The sequence below is a fragment of the Falco rusticolus genome, chromosome 1, assembly GCF_015220075.1.
Source record: "Falco rusticolus isolate bFalRus1 chromosome 1, bFalRus1.pri, whole genome shotgun sequence".
In the NCBI taxonomy this organism is placed as follows: Eukaryota; Metazoa; Chordata; class Aves; order Falconiformes; family Falconidae; genus Falco; species Falco rusticolus.
This window is the reverse complement of record NC_051187.1, coordinates 3,101,459-3,118,461: the sequence shown is the minus strand read 5'-3', so window position 1 is coordinate 3,118,461 and position 17,003 is coordinate 3,101,459. Positions and strand designations below refer to the sequence as shown.

Below are 17,003 nucleotides of genomic sequence, written 5' to 3'. Positions count from 1 at the left end.
CGAAGACCTTATCTCCTGCATTTCCCAGCTCCAGTCCAGCAGGTTGGACAGCTGGAAATCCCAAGAGCTGGGGGCCCTGGGGGTTGGGGGGTGGGCAGCACGGGCTGTGCTGCACGCCAGGTGCTCAGAAAGCAGCTCTGTACTTCCCCGGGAGTCACAGCACACCCAGCACCCTCCACAGCACAGCACTGCTAGGGGGCCATGCCCAGCTGGGGCAGGGTGATGCCCAGCTGTGCAGGATGATGCCCTGGCATCAGTGAGAGGCACCCCCCTGTCTGGGGGGCAGCACAGAGCCATCCTGGGGGATGCAAGTGATGGCTCATGCTCAGAAAGGTGTCACCACTGTGGTCCTGGCCATGGCCTGAGCTCTCAGGCAGGGCATGCAGAGGGATGTGGAGGGATGCGGAGGGATGCGGAGGGCACAGGGGCTGATTTGGGCTTGCAGTGTGTCAGGGCAGGTGGCTTTTCTCTGCACCTTCACCCCTGGGGGCATCCCTCAAAGGACAAGCATGTGAGATAGGGCAGTTGAAGATTTGTCCCCCCAGCTGATGGAGAAGCCCAAGAAGCTGGGGAGGGAGTGACATCTGTGCGCGGATGTGGCTGGGAGAGCTGTGCACACAAGGGGGGACTTCTGTCCAGTGGGACCCCCGGGAAGGGCAGGGGCTGGGCAAGGGCAGGCACTGGCCGCCTGCATGAACCTCCTTCTGCCCCTGGGGTTATGAAAACGGTGACAGCCTTTGCCGTGTGGCCTGGGAGAAGAGCCTGCCCGGACTGCCTTGCCTCTCCCTGGCAGCCCTTGGCTCCATGTCATCCCCAGCACGGGGGGGTGGAGGGGTGAGCGAGGGTGAGTGCGCCCAGGGGCCGGGGAAGCTGAAGCCAGCTGAGAAATGCTGATGCATCGCTGCCGACCTGCACCTGCACGCTGGTTTCTGCAGAAAACTGCCTTGTCGGCTTTTCTTAATCATATTTAATTGTCGGAACCACCCGCTGTGCGTCTGCCCTTCCCTGCCCCAACCCAGAGTAGGGCACAGAAGAAATAGGTCAGTGGGGTGGCGGAGAAGCAAATTGCACCACGCTGGCTGTGCTGGCGGCGTGGGGCTGGGCAGGCTGGGCAAGCCGGTCGGGGTGTGGGGAGAGATGGTGCTGCTGCCTGGGCTGCCTGCACCGCGCCATCGCCAGGGCCCGGCACAGCTCCCCGCCGCCGTCGTGCCCGCGATGCTCCGGCCAGCGCAGTGCCGCAGGCAGCTCTGCCCCTCGGGCAGCCGGCAGGCAGCTGCTCATCCCTGGGCGCTGCCGGGCCCTTTTCCCCTGGTGTTTGGGCTGGCAGCAGGACACTGGTGTGACTTTATTTATTAAATCCCTCTTGGCCCAGGGCAGAGGGTTGGCGGCGTCGCTTCCCCTTTCGCTGCAAGCACAGCTTCCCCAGCTCAGCTTCCAGGATGTGCTTGCTGGCACAACCTGTGCTTTGATGCCAGCTTAGACAAAAACCCTATTTTTTCGTGCCTTTTTCCATGGGTTACATCTGCCTGCAGCTGGGAGGATCTTTGACCACCTCTGCCCTCAATCATGTTGCCCTCCCATCACGGTGACAGTTTCCAGCAGTCCCATCTGCTGGGTTGGGACCACTTGCTGCAACCATGCAAGCATCCTCATGCGCCCTGCTGGGGGCCAGATCCTGAGGGTGCTGAGCACCCATGGGACCAGGAGCATGCTGATCAGGGCCTGCCCTGGGCTGCCGTGCTGGGTGGACCTGGGCTGACCTCAGCAAGGTGCTGTGCTCTGCCTTGGGTGCAGCGGGGAGCCAGAATTTTTTTCGGCGCCTCCCAGCTTGCCTGGCTGCTGGGGCCGTCTCCGCGAGCGCGCCGTACCGGGGCTGCCTCTCAGCAGTGTTTGTTCTTATTTGTTCTCTCCGTCTCTTAGCAGCTAAATTAAAACTTGTTGAATGGGAGAACCGGGGGCCCTTAAGCCCTGGGTGCTTTTCTCTCTTCTCACGCAGCTGCATTGCATGCCGGGCAGGAGAAATGTGGTGGCAGGAGCACAGTGGCAGGACTGTGGCAGTACCCTGGTGCCCCAAAGTTGGGGGACCTGGTGATTTTGCCTCCAACAATTTCCTTGCCCCAATTGACCCCCCGAGCTGCTGGCACAAGGGTTGTGCAGCCAGAGGGATGCAGGATGAGGGATGCAGAGGGATGGTGGCTCTGCCGGCTCATCAACTCCTGTGCCTCAGCCTTGTCCCCAGGGAGGGCAGCACTGTGATGTGTCACTTGGCCACACCGATGTGCTGCTGCCCCCCGGGACTGTGGGTCACCCGTCGTGTAGGTGGTTCCTTTTAGAGGTGTGGGCTGTGAGAGGGAGGGATGCTCTCGGTGGCAGCAGGGGGGGGCAGACACTTGTTCCTTGCTGGAGTGGGATGTGGGGGGTGGGGGGCAGATGTGGGGGCTGCCAGCAGGCTGTCCCCATCCCACTGGTGTCGAGCCTGGACCCACTGGGCAATGTGGCTGGAGGACAGGGGAGCTGGTCCCAGGCTGGGCAAGGGGCTGGCAGCAGGGCTGGGCGCCCGTCCCACCCCAGCAATGACTTTGCTCGACCCGCAGCCCCTCTGCCCCAGCCCCTCTGCCCCACGGGGACGTGCTGGTGGCTGGGGGGTCCTGCGGCCAATCTCTGGCCCCCGGGGCCATGCGTGGCAGGAAAGCAGAGACTCTCCCTCTCTGCATCCCCATGGAGCCAGAGGGACACCGGGTCACCCGTTCCTTCCCTGCATCTCTCCACGCTGGGAAGCGACCAAGGACGAGCCCCAAGCACTCTTTTGCGGCTAAGGCCCCTGAAAAACCCGAGAGGTTTACGGTGGAAATGCTGACGGGCTTTTTGGTGGGAGTGCACAAAATAGCACCGCTCTCATTTTCCATTCTGGCTGCGATGGCTCGTGCTGCGCCATGCAAAAGCGAGACCACATTTTCCTGGGGCGATGGGATCTGCTGTCATTGGCGTAAAAAGTCCCTGTGCTAGCACTTTCTCCGGAGGGTGACCTGCTGCCTTCGCCATGTGTCCCGGGGGGGAACACGGGAGGGCGGGAGGGGCCACCCCGCTCCCCACCGTGCCCCTGCCCTGCGGGTGCGGGATGTGCCGGGCGCGGGAGCTGCAGATCCTGGCTGAACCCGCAGCGCCTGGCGAGCAGCCGGGGTGGGAGCTGTGCGAAGCGAGGGCTTGCCAGGGCCGAGGCGCTGCTTGAAGCCGGTTTTAACCTTTTGTGCAGAGCTCAGCTCTTGGGGTGGGCGCTGGGAAGCGGCTGCCCCCCCTCGAGGCACTCGTCTGCTGTCAGTGTGCCCCCCTGGGTGAGGGGCTGCGGGGTGCACGTGGGGGGACCCTCCAGGGATCTTTGCTCCTTGCTCTGATGAAAGCCACCTCTTTCCCCAGCACCCTGGACATCTTCCCTACGCTGGTGGCCCTGGCTGGGGCAGCACTTCCCCCAGACAGGCGCTTTGATGGCTTGGACGTGTCCCCGGTTCTCTTTGGGTGGTCGGATGTGGGGCACAAGGTAAGGCAGAGCCACCCCCCCGCTGACATCCCCCTCCTGACAGCAGGGCCCACCACCTCCGAGCTAAAACAGGTAAGTGGAAGGTGATAAAGGCTCAGAGCTGTGGGAGCATCATCACCCCAGCCTGGAGGAGGACAGCCAGATGCTGTACCAAGACTGAGCTCCAGGTGCCAGGGTAAAAGGGCTTTTGGATTAAGGAAGAGTTGTTTTGTGCTTTGTTCATAAATCTGGGATTATAGGTAAAAATGCCAACGCGTGCAGCTTGGTGTGCCTTCCTGCGTGCCGGCAGGGCTGTGCCTGCTCTCCTGGGGGACCCCATCCCTGGGGATGCTTGGCCTTGCCTTCCGACACGGCAGTCCCGCGGTGCCCAGCATGGTGTGTCTCCTTTCTGACCACGAAAGGTACATCAGTGTGGAAAAGAAAAGATCGCAGCTCAGGTCTAGTTGTACCCACTTGACTTATCAGAGCCCTCCTTCTCCCAGCTCCTTGGCTGGGGAACATGCCCCTTGTTCCTGATGTTCAGTGGGGCAGCCCGCCCCATACCCTGAAGCTCTCTGTCCATACAATAGGAGCTGCTGACAGCTCCTTTAAGCCTAAAAAAGGCAGTGAGCAAAACAAGCAGTATGGCGGTGCATTTTTCTCAGAGTTGCACAAGATTTTTGCAGAACCAAAAGAAAAGGGGGGGGGGGGGAAGTGGCTTTAATAGCAGTCCCACAGATAAAGCCTGATTTTGCTTTTAACGTCCACCCTCCTGTGAGCACCATGAGCCAGCTCCCAGCGGGGATCTTGGATTTGCTTTCTGTGTCCATCAGGGTTTTGGTATTTGCTTCGTATTTATGGAACCCTCTGCTGAACCGTGAGATAAAGTGGAGAAGCGGATGGGATACAGCCAGCACGCTCTGCTGTACTCGGCATTAACCCTGTTCTGTGTACATGGTGCTGGAGGGGGGGACCAGTGTTTCGCTGGGGATGATGGTTTGCTGGGAACGATGGTTTGCTGGGAATTACAGTTTGCTGGGAGCAATGGTTTGCTGGGTGTCAGGGTGCAGTGGAGGGGCAGAGCCTGCGCCAGCCATTCCTGCATGTTTCAGACAGGAATAAAGTCCTGAGCTGCGACACACCGCCAGCTCCCCAGCCTTCCCCAGCATCACCCCAGCCTGGTGCTTTTTTTTGGGGGGCTGTGCTGCAGTCAGGGGTGAATTTCCATTAACATCTATGGGGCTGGGAGCGCACAATTCCCGCCCATCCTGGCAGCACGGCAGGGTGGGCATCCCCAAGGGATGTGACCCCACACTGCTGCGGGATGGGGTGACCCTGGGCGACACAGAGCCGCCGCCTGCTCCAGCCCCGCGGGGCAGGGGGGAGCAAGCACAGGTCCCCCTTCCCCCCGCTCCTGGCTCGCTGCTTTTCATCTCCGGCACCCACCCTGACTGCGATGTTGCAGGGTTTTCCTGGACACAAATCCTCCCCAAAGTGGTTCCTTTGCTCGCCCCACCACCCAGTTTCCACGCCACCGACAGCTGCATCCCTCACTGGGGTCCCCAGGGCGGCTGAGGCTCCCCAGCACGAGCTGCCGGGGCAGCATTGCTCAGCGCCCCAGCCTGCGTGCTCAGCACCAGCCCAGCTGGCAGCAGGGCTGGGGCAATGCCAAGGTCCTGTTTTGAGTGAAGGCTACTGACAGTAAAAATAAACGCAGCCTACAAAGTGTATCAAGGGTGTAAGTGCCGGACAAATAAGCTCTTGCCATTAACTCAGTAGCAGAGGGGTGTGGGCTTGCTCCCGGTGTGCTTGTTCACTGGTGCAAACAGGCTGGAGCCCTGAGTTCAGACAATGGGTTTTCTGGGGAGAAAAGGCTTTATTTTACCCTTTTCTATTTTTTTTTTTTTTTTTTAAATAACGAAGTCACAGATCGCTAGTAGGCTTGCAGACCTGCGACGGTTTCTTGACAGGGCTCAATGGAAACAATCTCCTTAATTATGCAGTAAATTATAACAGATTTTCTTAGTGTGGGGTTTTGTGAGGCAGGTTTGGGAACGTGCTTGTTGGTAGCAAGGGAGGTTTGAGCGCCTTTACACCGAGATGGCAGTGTCCCAGCAGTGCTACTCCAGGTGTAGCCAAAGCTTTAAGGCTGGAGGCAGATGCATTGGTTTGGTTCCTGGTACCTCGGCTTCAGGGGCCCTTGAATATTTTTATGTTTTATAATAAAAAAATGTTTTATTGCGACTGAGGAGAGTCAGCATAGGGGACTCTGTAGCAGAGGTTTCCTCCTTGCAGCAGGCTTACATTGCACCACCTCTTCCACTTGACACCCTTAATTCTTTTCCCTGAAACATGATTTTTAAACTGAATTCTAGAAGGTGATTTGTTTTTTTTTTAAAAAAAAATTACCATGCCATGGAGGGCAATAAAGGAAACCGACAGCATTGGGAAATACACACACACACACAAATCCTGGCATTTCTTGGATGAGTAACCAACCGGCCCCCCGAGACAGTGGCCACATCCTGATCAGGCTGGACGCCGGTGCGGCTGCGCGGGGTGCCTGGTGGTGCTGTGTGCTGGGGCAGGGCTCTGTGCCGGGCACCTGTTAAGGCATCACCGTGCTGATCAGCTGCGAAGGCTGTTACTAAACTTGGCACCGCAGCTGCCTACAACTTCAGCAGATGTTTCTAATTTTTAGCACAGTGGAAATTTCTTGAATCACTTTTAAACTCAATTCCCAGGGAGGAAACCTTAAGTGACTCATCCCTCAATGAAGCCATTGGCTCGGCGGCAGATATTATCCGACAGATGAGCCCGCTGAACCGTCCAGGTCACTTGTCTCCTCGCTCCCGTGTGCCAAAGCAGTCGTCCTGTGTGGATCAAGTGTCCTAAGGAGAGAAAGGGCGAGATTCGACCCACCCTTCCCTTCTTCCCTGCCTTCTCACCCCACTCCCGGTGCTGGGACGGCTGTTGTCAGGGCAGGGAGCGCCCGCGCAGCGGGGTGAGTCAGCGGCGCGGAGGGCCGGGGGTGATGTTCCACCACCTCACCTACCCGTGCGGCTTCGCCTGAGCTCACCCTCCGCTTGTGCCTGCTGCCGGCCCCGGGCAGTGGGTCAGCCCCCCTGGGGGTCCCTGCCCCCGGCAGCGCTCCCAGCACCGAGCTGGGCATCTCATGGCGTGGGGCAGTGGTGGGCGACAGAGCACCCGAGACCCTCCCAGCTCCAAAATACTCTGCCCTGCTCTGCTGAAAGCCCCGCAGCTTCGTGATCGCTTTCTTGCAGTAGAATCGGTCCGTGGAGGTAAATGCTGGGGGTCCTGCGTGCGGGGCCAGGAAGGCACAGGAGAGGTGCTGGTGTTTCCCAGTTTCACCACAGCTTTCAGCGAGCAAAACTCATGGTCGGTTGCTCAGACTCCAGGGGCTAAGTGGTGTCTCTGTATGCGGGCACACAGGGGTGGGATGTGGTCTCGCCTGGGAGGGAGGAGGTCTCAGGGAGCAGGTTTCTCTGCGGTGGGCTGACGGGCACGGTTCTGCTCTTCCTTCAGGTTCTGCTGCACCCCAACAGCGGGGCGGCTGGGAAGGACGGTGGGATAGAGGCGCTGCGGCTGGCTCAGTACAAGGCGTTTTACACCACAGGTACTGTGCTCCTAGAGATGGTGAAGTCTGGGGAAAAACTTCTGCAGTTCTTGGTTCCCTGCAGAGACAGGTAAAAACCAACTCAGGTTAATTCAAGCAAGAGCAAACCCAGTGAGGGGCAAGTGTGTGCCCACCTGTGTCTGCACGCTGGCTTTGCAGGGGCCGTTGGCCTCAGAAGCACTCTCGGACTAGCCGCAGGACACTGGCTCCCAGAGCTGGGACATGGTGGGACTGAGCCATCACAGATGGGTGAGGAATACAGAGGTGATGCCTGGGCAGCCTGGGACTCCAGTGTTTTTCTCTCCTTTCCTCCCTAGGAGGGGCGATGGCTTGCGATGGGAGCATTGGGCCAGCTGAGCATCACCAGCCACCCCTCATTTTTAATCTGGATCATGATATGCAGGAGCAGCAGCCTTTGGACGTGGCATCCAGAGAGTATCAGGCAGTGCTACCTGCCATCAGCAGGGCTTACGCCCAAGCTCTGGAGGACATCACAACAGACAACGTCTCGGTTGCAGATTACTCCAAAGACCCGGCTGCGACGCCCTGCTGCAACGTGCAGCACGTGGCTTGCCGCTGCCGAGCGCCCGGGTCCCACGCAGCTGTGCCGGCCCATCATGCGGAAAGAAGAGCAACGTGGCTTTGTCTTTAAGCAAAGAATTGCTCAAGCTGCTCGCTCCTTTCCTGAGTCTGGTTTCTGTGAATGGGGCTGTTGTGTGTGTTGGCTCTGGGCTGGCCACGGAGGAGAGGGGTGGAGGCTGAGGTCCCCTTTGCTCTGTGCTGTGGAGCAGGGAGGTGAGTTAGTCGTGGGTCTGTGTGAGCACAGGTCCCCTTCGCTGCCGAGCAGGACTGTCACCCTGGCAAAGCGAGGCAGTGCAGTACCTGGTGGGTCTGGGCAGATGGAAGGAGACAGGTTTTTTTGTAGGGCTTTGGCTGAGAAACAGTCGAGTCTGGAATGAAAACTACCTTCTGTGAGAGAGGCTTTGGGAGAGCATTCCTCTGGGAAATTCGCTTGGCTTTCCTGTCAAGTGGACCTTACAGGAGCAGCTGGTGGGAGGAAGGACCTACAGCCTCTGAGCAAACGCCCCTTCAGGTGCTGAGACCCCGGCAGCCCGTGGCTGCAGAGAGAAAACTCCCGGCTGGCATGAGGTGAGTGCTCTGGGAGATGGAGCACCTGCCCTGCCAGCTGCCAAGTGGCGTTTGTTAATGGGGTTCTGTCAAAGACCCAACTGTCTGTAAAAGAAAAAAGGGTCCTGGGCTCCCCCCCCCCCCGACAGCTGCCCTCCTGGTGGCAGGATGCTTGACTCGTCCTCTGCGCTGCCGTGGCAGAGGTCAGGGACTCCGCTGAGACAAGCACCCAAGTCCAAGTCTTTGGAAAAGGCTTTTTTGGGGAAGGGGGGAGAGGTTTGCAGTGCAGAACTGGGCTAGCTGCTCCCCATCAACTCCGCATGGAGAGACTGGTGTGACTGCACGCTTGTTTTTAGGGGGGTGAGGGAGAGGTCCCTGCCCCCAGGGCTCCCAGAGATCAGGGCTCCGGGCAGAGAAGCTGCTCCTGCCGATCCCAGTGCGATGCCGGGGTGCAGGTGGGGTGAAACAGCGCTTAGAGGGCCAGTTCTGGGCAGCTGCAAAGGCAAAATCGAAGGTGCAACCGAAACTTCAGAAATCACCGGGACTTCTCAGCAGCTGCGCGAGGGCTTCCTGAAACAGTTTGGGCTCCAATTTACGCACCCAGATCTTTCTTTGGACAAGCCGTAAGTGAACGTGCGTGGGCTTGGCCAGGTGGGTGCCGTGTGGGAGCAGCTGTCCTCACGCCAGCCCCCCAGCCCCCTTCTCCCACTCATAAAACTTAATCAAGACTGACATCTTTAGGGCCCCACAAAGAACAGCAGGAGCACGGGCAGCGAGCTGCCAGGGCCAGACCGTGACTTTATTCTGTCTTTAAACGTAGCAAATGGCATCTTCTCTAGTATCACTGCAAAAATACTTTGCCTGGGTAAAATATTATGTATATACTGTACAAAGACATAAGTTTAATATATCTTCCTATAAGTACATTTATACACATAAACCGGCATAAATTAGAAAAGGGACAAATGGGTATATAAAATTCTGGTTACATACAAATCTGATTAAATTAGCATTTACATTGTGGTTCTAACATATAGTTTGTTAAATATAGCAATGTGCATACAGTACATTGACACCCCACCCAGCCATGAATTAAAACAAGGGGATAGTGGGGCCAGGTATCCACTTAAAACATACCATAGGAAAAAGCAGGAGATATATATATATTTTTTTTTTTTCTCATCTTGGGGGACTCACAAATCTGTTCTTCGAAATTCCTGGCTTTTCCAAAGCACTTCCCAGCAGCTGTCCTAAGCGCGGATGTTTGCTTCTCATCATGACCTCTTCGCTTTGCCCGGCTGACCTCCACGGCACAAGATTATCTACCAAAATCAAAACAGAATTGGCCTTACTTTTCCCAGCAACAGGGTGTGTTTCAACTTGGTTTTACACACATGGGAGGAGAAGGGGGAGGGATGTCCTGCAGTGTTTTACTTTCCATTCAAAGGCAGATTTGTCAGTGGTTTATTTATTTACTCTCCCCCTCCCCAAATTTACAGTCCTGGGAACAGGAACCATCTGGCTCGGTGATGTGTGTCTTGCCCCTAGCTGGCCCTGGGCTGCGCGCAGCCACACTTGCCATTCGGCTACTGGGGGGCAAGTCCATTTGCCTTGCTAAGTCCTCCCCAAAAGTCCAGCTCCTGGCACGGCTGGGGGGGAAAGGCGCATGCTGTGCATCACCCTGTCTCTCCGGGGTCTCCAGCTGGAGCCCAGAGTTAAACACCTGCGTGTCAGACTGGATCAGGTGAGGGGAAGCCGAGCCGAGGTATCAGCAAAACCTTCGCGTGAAAGAGCAGAGCGAGCGCAGAGAAGGCCAGGCAGCAGTGAGGACCCTGAACCGCTCACATCGCCCCTCCTGCCACGGGAGGATGCTTGGGCAGAGCGGCAGGGCTGCTGCCGCACCCCGGGCGGGTGCCTCTGCGGACACTAGCCATGGGCCAAGGCACAGAGCTCCTCTTTATCAGCTCCAGCCTTGCCAGATGTGACCTGCATCTCCCAGTGATGCAGATGTGACCCCGCAGCCCCAGCTGGAGGAGGGTCTGTGCCAGCTCCTCCTCTCCATGGGCTTCAGGACTATCACTTGCCCAGTTTTGAGGGACAAGCATTGGAACTTAAGTGCACGGTTCCCGAGGGACCTCGGGTAACCACGTACCAATGTACCAACAAGCTGGGCTTAACCCTGCAAAGCCCCAGCTGCCCAAAATGCCTGTCTGAGCACCAGGGCAGGAGCTGCTGTGAGGAAGAAGAGGCCAGTCAGGTTCTGCCAAACTTGCTCGTCCCCCGTGAGACTTGATTACCAGTAGAGCTTCACTGCAAACTCTGCAGCTTTCCTCTAAGTCAGCTGTTAAAAACCCACCCCGATGCTTAAAATCATTACTGTCGCATATCCGTGCAACAGAACGAGTGAAAGACCCTTCAGCCAACAGCGAGGAGGAACTTGGGCAAATATCGGTCCCGTGGAGCTGAAGATGCATCTGCAACCTGGTCGCTTCTCTCAAGATCTGTGGTTTGGAGCAGCAGGGATGCGGCAGAGCCCACGCAGGGGCACTGATTTCCCCCCGCCTGCAGACAGCGGTGCTGCCAGGGTGGGGATGTCGTGCTGTCGAGGGTGGCTGCGGTGCGTGGGCTGCTGGAGCTTGTGCTCCTGCCCGTCCTTCCAGGGAGCAGGCAGGAGTGGGAGCTGCCCCGAGGAGCTGGTGCCGGCTGCTGCTCACTGCCGCGGGGGGAGTTTTCGTTCTGCCCTATGCACCCTGTAACCAACACTGCAGGCAAGAGCCACAGGCAGCAGCATCCTTTGGCAGCACAAGCAGCTGCCCAAGCAGTTTTGGAGGTAGCCAGAAGTCGATGTGAAAGAGATTTTTGAAAAACTAGCTGTGCCGCAGTGAGGGGAAGCTGTCTTTGAAGAGCTGAGTGCTGTATGCAGTCTAGCCTGACTTAATGAAATGGCTCTCCCGATAAAGCCTTCACCTCTCGTCCTGAAGCTGACAAGCTTCAGCGTGCAGCCAAATCCAGGATGGATCATGTATGCCCAGAAAAGCACCGAGCAATCTGCTGGAAGAAGTCACCTTTCCTACCAAATCCCAGAAGTTTTAAGAAAATCCCCTGGTTGCATTCCTCAGGTCCACACGGGCTGTCTCGCTTGCTGAATCCTGTAGGATTTCTTTTGTCAAACCTCACTGCACTACCCCAAAACTGTCTGACCATGCCTTCGTGGGGAGAGCCACCGAGGTGGCTCCCGAAAGTGGAGCTGGCCAAGCTGTGCCCTGCCTGGCCTGAAGCATGCACCAGCAGCTCCCGACACTGCTGGGAACCTCACTGACACTGACAAACCCACAAAGAGTGGCAGCTGCTCGGGCAGGTAACCAGAAACCAGCTGTAATCGCCGCAACTAGAGCTGGGTTTGCTCTTCCCATCCCGCAAAGCCTTCTGACCATGCGGAGCAGGGGTGACGCAGCTGCCTCCCAGAGTGTCTCAAGCACGGCACCTTCTCCTCACCCGCAGCTTTAGCCTGCTGTCCATCTCAATAATGCCTGAGTCCTTTCTGAGTAAGATCAACAGTGGGCCTGAAAGCACTTAATCCACCCCATCAGTGCAAGCAAGAGACGTAATTGAACTTGTTTAACCTCTTGCCGCAGGATCCTTCAGCAGTCCTGGCACAATCAGTAGCAACATCCACATTCGCTCTTGTTGAGGCCACTTTTTATGAGCCCTCCTTGGACTTCTCATCTCTCCTCTGATCTGTCCCTCCTCCTGTTTAATGAAGAGACAGTTTTTGAGAATCAGCAACTGATTTTATGTTGGACTGAAGCTGCTTTTCCTCGCTTTTGACAGCTGAGCCTCTGAAGTCTTGCTTGAGGTCAAGGGAAGGCAAGATGTTTCAAAATGGAGAGGAACTGCTGGGTCTGAGCATTGCTGTTTCTCCAGAAGTATGTCTAAGTTCAAAGCCATACTCGTGGCGTGGGCTGTGGGTGAATATTCCATTTTGTCACAAGTTTTGAGGTTTTTAAATGTCTTTTTGTTGCACACTGGAAAACAAACAAAACCCTTCCCATGTTTCCGCAAAGCAGAATGCTGTCAAAACATTTTTGTTGGATAAGGTCAGGTTTTCTCTCCCTCCTTCTCTGCACAGAAGTGACCGATTCCTGAAACCCCCCTTGAACGCGTCATTGAGACTGAACATCTCAGTGCTGAGAAAACAGCAAAGTTCAGTGAAATTCAGAGCATCAAAACATCCCAACCAACTCCCTGTATACACTCACGCAGCGGGAGCCAGCGCCGCACTAGCTGGTACACCAGATGCAAAACACATTACTGTCAGCAAAGGAGGCGCAAAAGCAAAGTCCTGGCTGCAGAGACTTTATCTGGAAGCTCCAATTGCTAAGCCACCATATCAGGGGGTATTTTTGGAAAGCGCTTTCCCTCCCACACCACCTCCTCCCTAACATTACATATGTAAGTTGCTCTGTCAGGTTAATTACAGCACAGGATTTTGAGAGATCAAAGTTCATTTAATAAAAGTACCTGCTGTTGTACAGCAGGGGTTTGGGGCTGCTTTTATAGGGCATAGTCGCAGCAGGAAGGCTCATTCAGGAGCAGCGTGATTCCTGCTTGCTGGCATTTGCTTGTCCCCAAACCACGTGTTCAAGAGCAGCTTCACCAGAAGCAAGCAAAAGATTTCTTTCTGGCCCTGCTGCTCCTCCCAGGGTCCTGGGCCACCAGCTTCTCCATGGCCACAGGGCTTTGACCAAAGGGGAGACATTTTAAGCATCCTTCTTGGGTAGTGGAGTCAGACAGCTAGAAAACTCCTGTTCTCAGTTTGCAGCAGGTTATGTTACAGGTAACAGAAGAGAATTAGTTTTACACCACTTGAGTTGGGTTAGGTAGTGTTGTTTCAAAGGGAAGCATGAGCTAGTCACCTTTCATCTAAATAACACTTCGAATCAGTTAATAGGAAAGTGCCTCACAGAGGTCAGCCTCATCATACGGCACAAATCCTGGGATCCCGATAAAGTTTTTACTTCCTCCTTTGCAGGCAAAACTCCAACAGCAGGATATGTAAAAACGGAGTAAGGGATTCAAATCTGCCAAGCCTACAACTTGAAATCCATTACAAAATTCTGCTATATTAATCCATCACTATTACGAGGACACTGCTGATTACAACCAGATCATAGCGCGATACCAACATCTGTCCATTCAGGGGTTAGATACTTTACACAATAAATATGTGTGTAAGAGGAAAAGGAGCCAGAAAGACACTGCCAGGCTTAAGTTAGATTTCAAAAAGCCAGTATCTTCTTCCAACCGTAACTGAGAAAGTGCCATATAAAAATTATAAAACAGTTTAAAACACTGTTACGTCTTTCATCTTCGTACTTGGAAAAGGGGGTTCCTTTTCAGTTAGCTTGGAAATGAAGAGACTGGTGAGGTTCAGGTATGTTCCAGTTGCATTCTGTAAACTAATACAAGTGACTGTAAATGCAACAGGGAATATTAAGTTTTTATTTCTAAAGGATGGTATTGTTCAAATTAAAGCTATTCTTGGTAACACTAGAAATCTGCACAAGGCACAAAGGTTAGATCTGGATCTGAACGTCATTCTGCGTCTGCCCTTCATTCAATAAGTTTGTTCTGATCCATCTCGTTAATAGTTTCGATCATCCCTGCCCCATCCCCAGCTCCCATTTAGTGGGGGTGTAATTTTCCTGGCACTGTCCCTATAACTTAATTAGTTATTTTAGGCTTCACAGTCAGCTGGGACAAGGTGGGGGCAACGGTATCTCTTCTGTAAGAGCTTAATACTTTCTTCTTAGCATGAGGGCTGAATCGCGGTTTTAGGGGTCTCGAATGCTCACAGGAGGAAACTCATTCTCGTCATCAAGACACACTGGTCCAGTTGCAAACTCATGCTCTGGGATAACCTCTCCTCGCAGGGCACCACCGTCCTCCGAATAACCTGTCCAAGTAAAAGTACAAAACGTTACAGAGGAATGGATGGAAGGAAGCTGGAAACAAACAGCGGAGACAATGTTATCACCTTTTTAGCACAGAGCTGCTTTCTCTGGATTTTTGGCAGAGCTCTGGGAGACTGCGGAACAGAAAGGTGTCTCAATCGACACTGCAGATTGGGGAATGGTTTACATGGCTAGCCCCTGTGGCAGAAGCTTTCCTCCTCCCGCCACGCACGTAAAGCACCGATTTCAGAATAAGATCCACATCTGTGTGCAGACCTTTAGACTTGGGAATAGAATGAGAGAGTCCCCCAGTCTTTTCCTGCAGCAATGTAGCGCTAGCTTCGTTAGGGTAAGGTGTAACAGGTTCAGGAGGATCTGCAGCGATCCTGCCTCAAAAACAGCTGAGATCTGACTTCTACACACAGGGTTTCAACTCCTGGAAAGCAGGCTGACAGCAGCTGCTGTCTGACGAACCGTGAAGCTCGGATGCGGTTACTGCTCTGCCAGCAGGGCCGTTTGTGGTACAGCTCTGCCCAAGGGGAACCGCTGGCAAGGGGTCCCGGGAAGCAGAGCAGAAAATGCTTGGCCTGTTTTTGGGGCTGGGGATGAACCAGGTAAGCTCCAGAGAGCCCTGCTGCCCCAGCCTGCATAGCACAAGTGGTGTTTCTGGTGGAACCCTGGAAGCCGGGAGACTTTCCACTTCGCCTCAGGTGGCTTTCTTGCTTCTGCCTGAGGAAGGGCAGACACGATGCTTACCTGGCATGGTCGAAGTTGAAGGCACTGTACTTTGTCTGGCTACGGTTGCTGCATAAGATTGAGGTAACGGAGGCCGAAGGTTGTTTTCTTTGTTCTCCTCCGTCTTTCCTGAGCCGAGCAGACTAATTGTACAGGAGCAAGAGAAGGGAGAAGAGTTAGTTCTGATCCCAACTGTTCCTCCCCCAGAACCGGCTAAGACAAGCACATGCATCCATGTCGCCTTGAAGCGCTTCACCCATCCACATCACTGCGTCTGGGCACTGCCTGCAGCCCTCACAGCGCTGCTGAGGAGGAGAGCATTGTGCTCCACAGCTAAAGCAGGGGGGGAGGCAGAAGATAGGGAAAGCACTACTTCAGCTAGAGGACAATGCTGGCACAAGAACAGAAGGGAACAGATTGACCACAAAAGCTTTAGGTTACAAAGGCAAACAGTGTTTCTAATCACAGAGGGGGCTCCAAAGGGCTTCCAACAGGAGCGGACTAGATGGGAAAAGCAGCCCTGGCTAGTTTAGGACGGAGTTTGAGCAGAGATATAGTATGATGTAACGTAACTCATGACCCAAGGGCCCTTCTCAGTCCTCTGATGCTAAGAGGAACCCACATTACAAAGCTGGCCCGCCAGCGCCGGACGGCTGCTCCGGGACGTGAGCAGGCGGGCGTCAGCGGTGGCTGAAGGCGGCGGGGCGGCCGGAGCACGCTGGACAGCGCAGCTTTGAAGTGCTTTTGTTTTGTGGCTTTTCAAAAAACTGCTGGCATTTTCCTGGCTGTCAGCCACCTCCCGGCTTAGAGCACATGTTACATCGCACCCCACCCCAAAGGCTTCACATCTGGAGCCAAGTAGCCCAGATGTGGGGGGAGGTTAGTGCTTAATCACATTTGCATACAAACTGAACAGCAGCACGCATACTCTGCCTTGGCACTGCACGCCTGCAGGCATGCAGCTGTGCGAGTTTTTGTTTGCAGAAGCTCCCAGCCTTGCTCCGCACCATCCTGCCCCCAAAGTCACCTGTCCGCACCCACTCACACCTGGAGAAGGTGCTCTGCTCTCCTGCCACCATGGTGGCCAGCACTCTGCTGCTGGAAGCATCTCCTAAGGCACAGCCTGTCCATCTCTGCTGAGATGCCCCACGACTGCCTAGGGATCTGAGACGTCTCTGGCTTCTTCTGCAAGCAGCCCCACGTCCCTGCCTGCTGACGTGGTTCCCACCCACGCCTGTCGGGTCTGGCAGCTAAAAATCACAAAGTCAGTTCTAACATTCTTGCTCCTACAGCTCCATTTTGTGCTTTTTGGCGAAATTTCCCTTAATTTGCTAAAAGATCAGCCTCTATCAGATGTGTCTGGAGGTGTAGTTACCTGTGTTTCTTAATTAAGACACACTCCCCTCCATCTTGTGGATCCAAGTTATAGATAAAGAGGTGTCCATCTGACGTAGTCACCAGCAGTCGAGGCAGCTTCTGAATGCTAATGAGAAAAGCATCATGAGTCCAAGCGCATCTGCACACAGATACAGCACACACCCACACTGCAGGCTCTGCAGCCATGGGCACAAGATAAGGGGCCACAGTGGTGGTGTTCTGCAGAGATAGCTGTGTCTGCTCACAGGCTGGCGTGGCAGAGGGGATGCAGATGTCAATACATACGTGGAGAGGGCACAGATGTTCCTTTGTCCAGAGATGTTCAGGCGAACAGTGGCAAAGGCTCGATCCTGGTTCATCATGCCCGATACCTGAGCAGGGAGGTAGTTGGTAGCAGCCTGGAACATCTTTCCCATGTAACCGCTCCAGGTTGGAGGCTCTTCTGGCCGGCTGAGGGGGTCACAAAGCAGCATCAGTGGGGCTACTGCAATCAGCGTGACAAGACAGATCAGGACCAGGCAAAATGATCCTGATCTCAGGAACGCAAAGGCTTCCTTTGGAGCACCTGCCCACGCTGTGCACCAACCTAGCTGGATACACAGGAAGGAGGCAGGAGACAGCAGGAGCTAACAAACCCGGAGGCCTGGAAAGGCTGTCA

At 55.1% G+C, this 17,003-nt stretch overlaps 2 protein-coding genes across 5 annotated transcripts in view; one reads left to right on the top strand and one right to left on the bottom strand.

Annotated features, from left to right (window-relative positions):
- ARSG (arylsulfatase G) overlaps nt 1-7,834 on the top strand; it is a 36,277-nt gene extending 28,443 nt beyond the window's left edge. Inside the window, 3 exon segments of the mRNA XM_037404934.1 lie at nt 3,415-3,535; nt 7,061-7,151; nt 7,469-7,834. Of these exon segments, the coding sequence (XP_037260831.1) occupies nt 3,415-3,535; nt 7,061-7,151; nt 7,469-7,803 (547 nt within the window). The 3' untranslated portion in view covers nt 7,804-7,834.
- Nucleotides 7,835-9,057: 1,223 nt separating this feature from the next.
- The window catches only part of WIPI1 (WD repeat domain, phosphoinositide interacting 1), a 31,593-nt gene continuing 23,647 nt past the window's right edge, over nt 9,058-17,003 (bottom strand). For 2 of the 4 annotated variants that reach the window (XM_037404877.1, XM_037404864.1), the window contains 6 exons: nt 16,631-16,795; nt 16,344-16,451; nt 14,990-15,111; nt 14,135-14,235; nt 11,903-12,029; nt 9,058-9,601 (listed from right to left, as the gene is read on the bottom strand). In XM_037404877.1, coding sequence (XP_037260774.1) covers nt 9,459-9,601; nt 11,903-12,029; nt 14,135-14,235; nt 14,990-15,111; nt 16,344-16,451; nt 16,631-16,795 — 766 coding nt within the window. In that variant the 3' untranslated portion in view covers nt 9,058-9,458. The remainder of the gene's footprint in view (nt 9,602-11,902; nt 12,030-14,134; nt 14,236-14,989; nt 15,112-16,343; nt 16,452-16,630; nt 16,796-17,003) is intronic. The other 2 variants (XM_037404868.1, XM_037404884.1) reach the window with 2 other exon arrangements.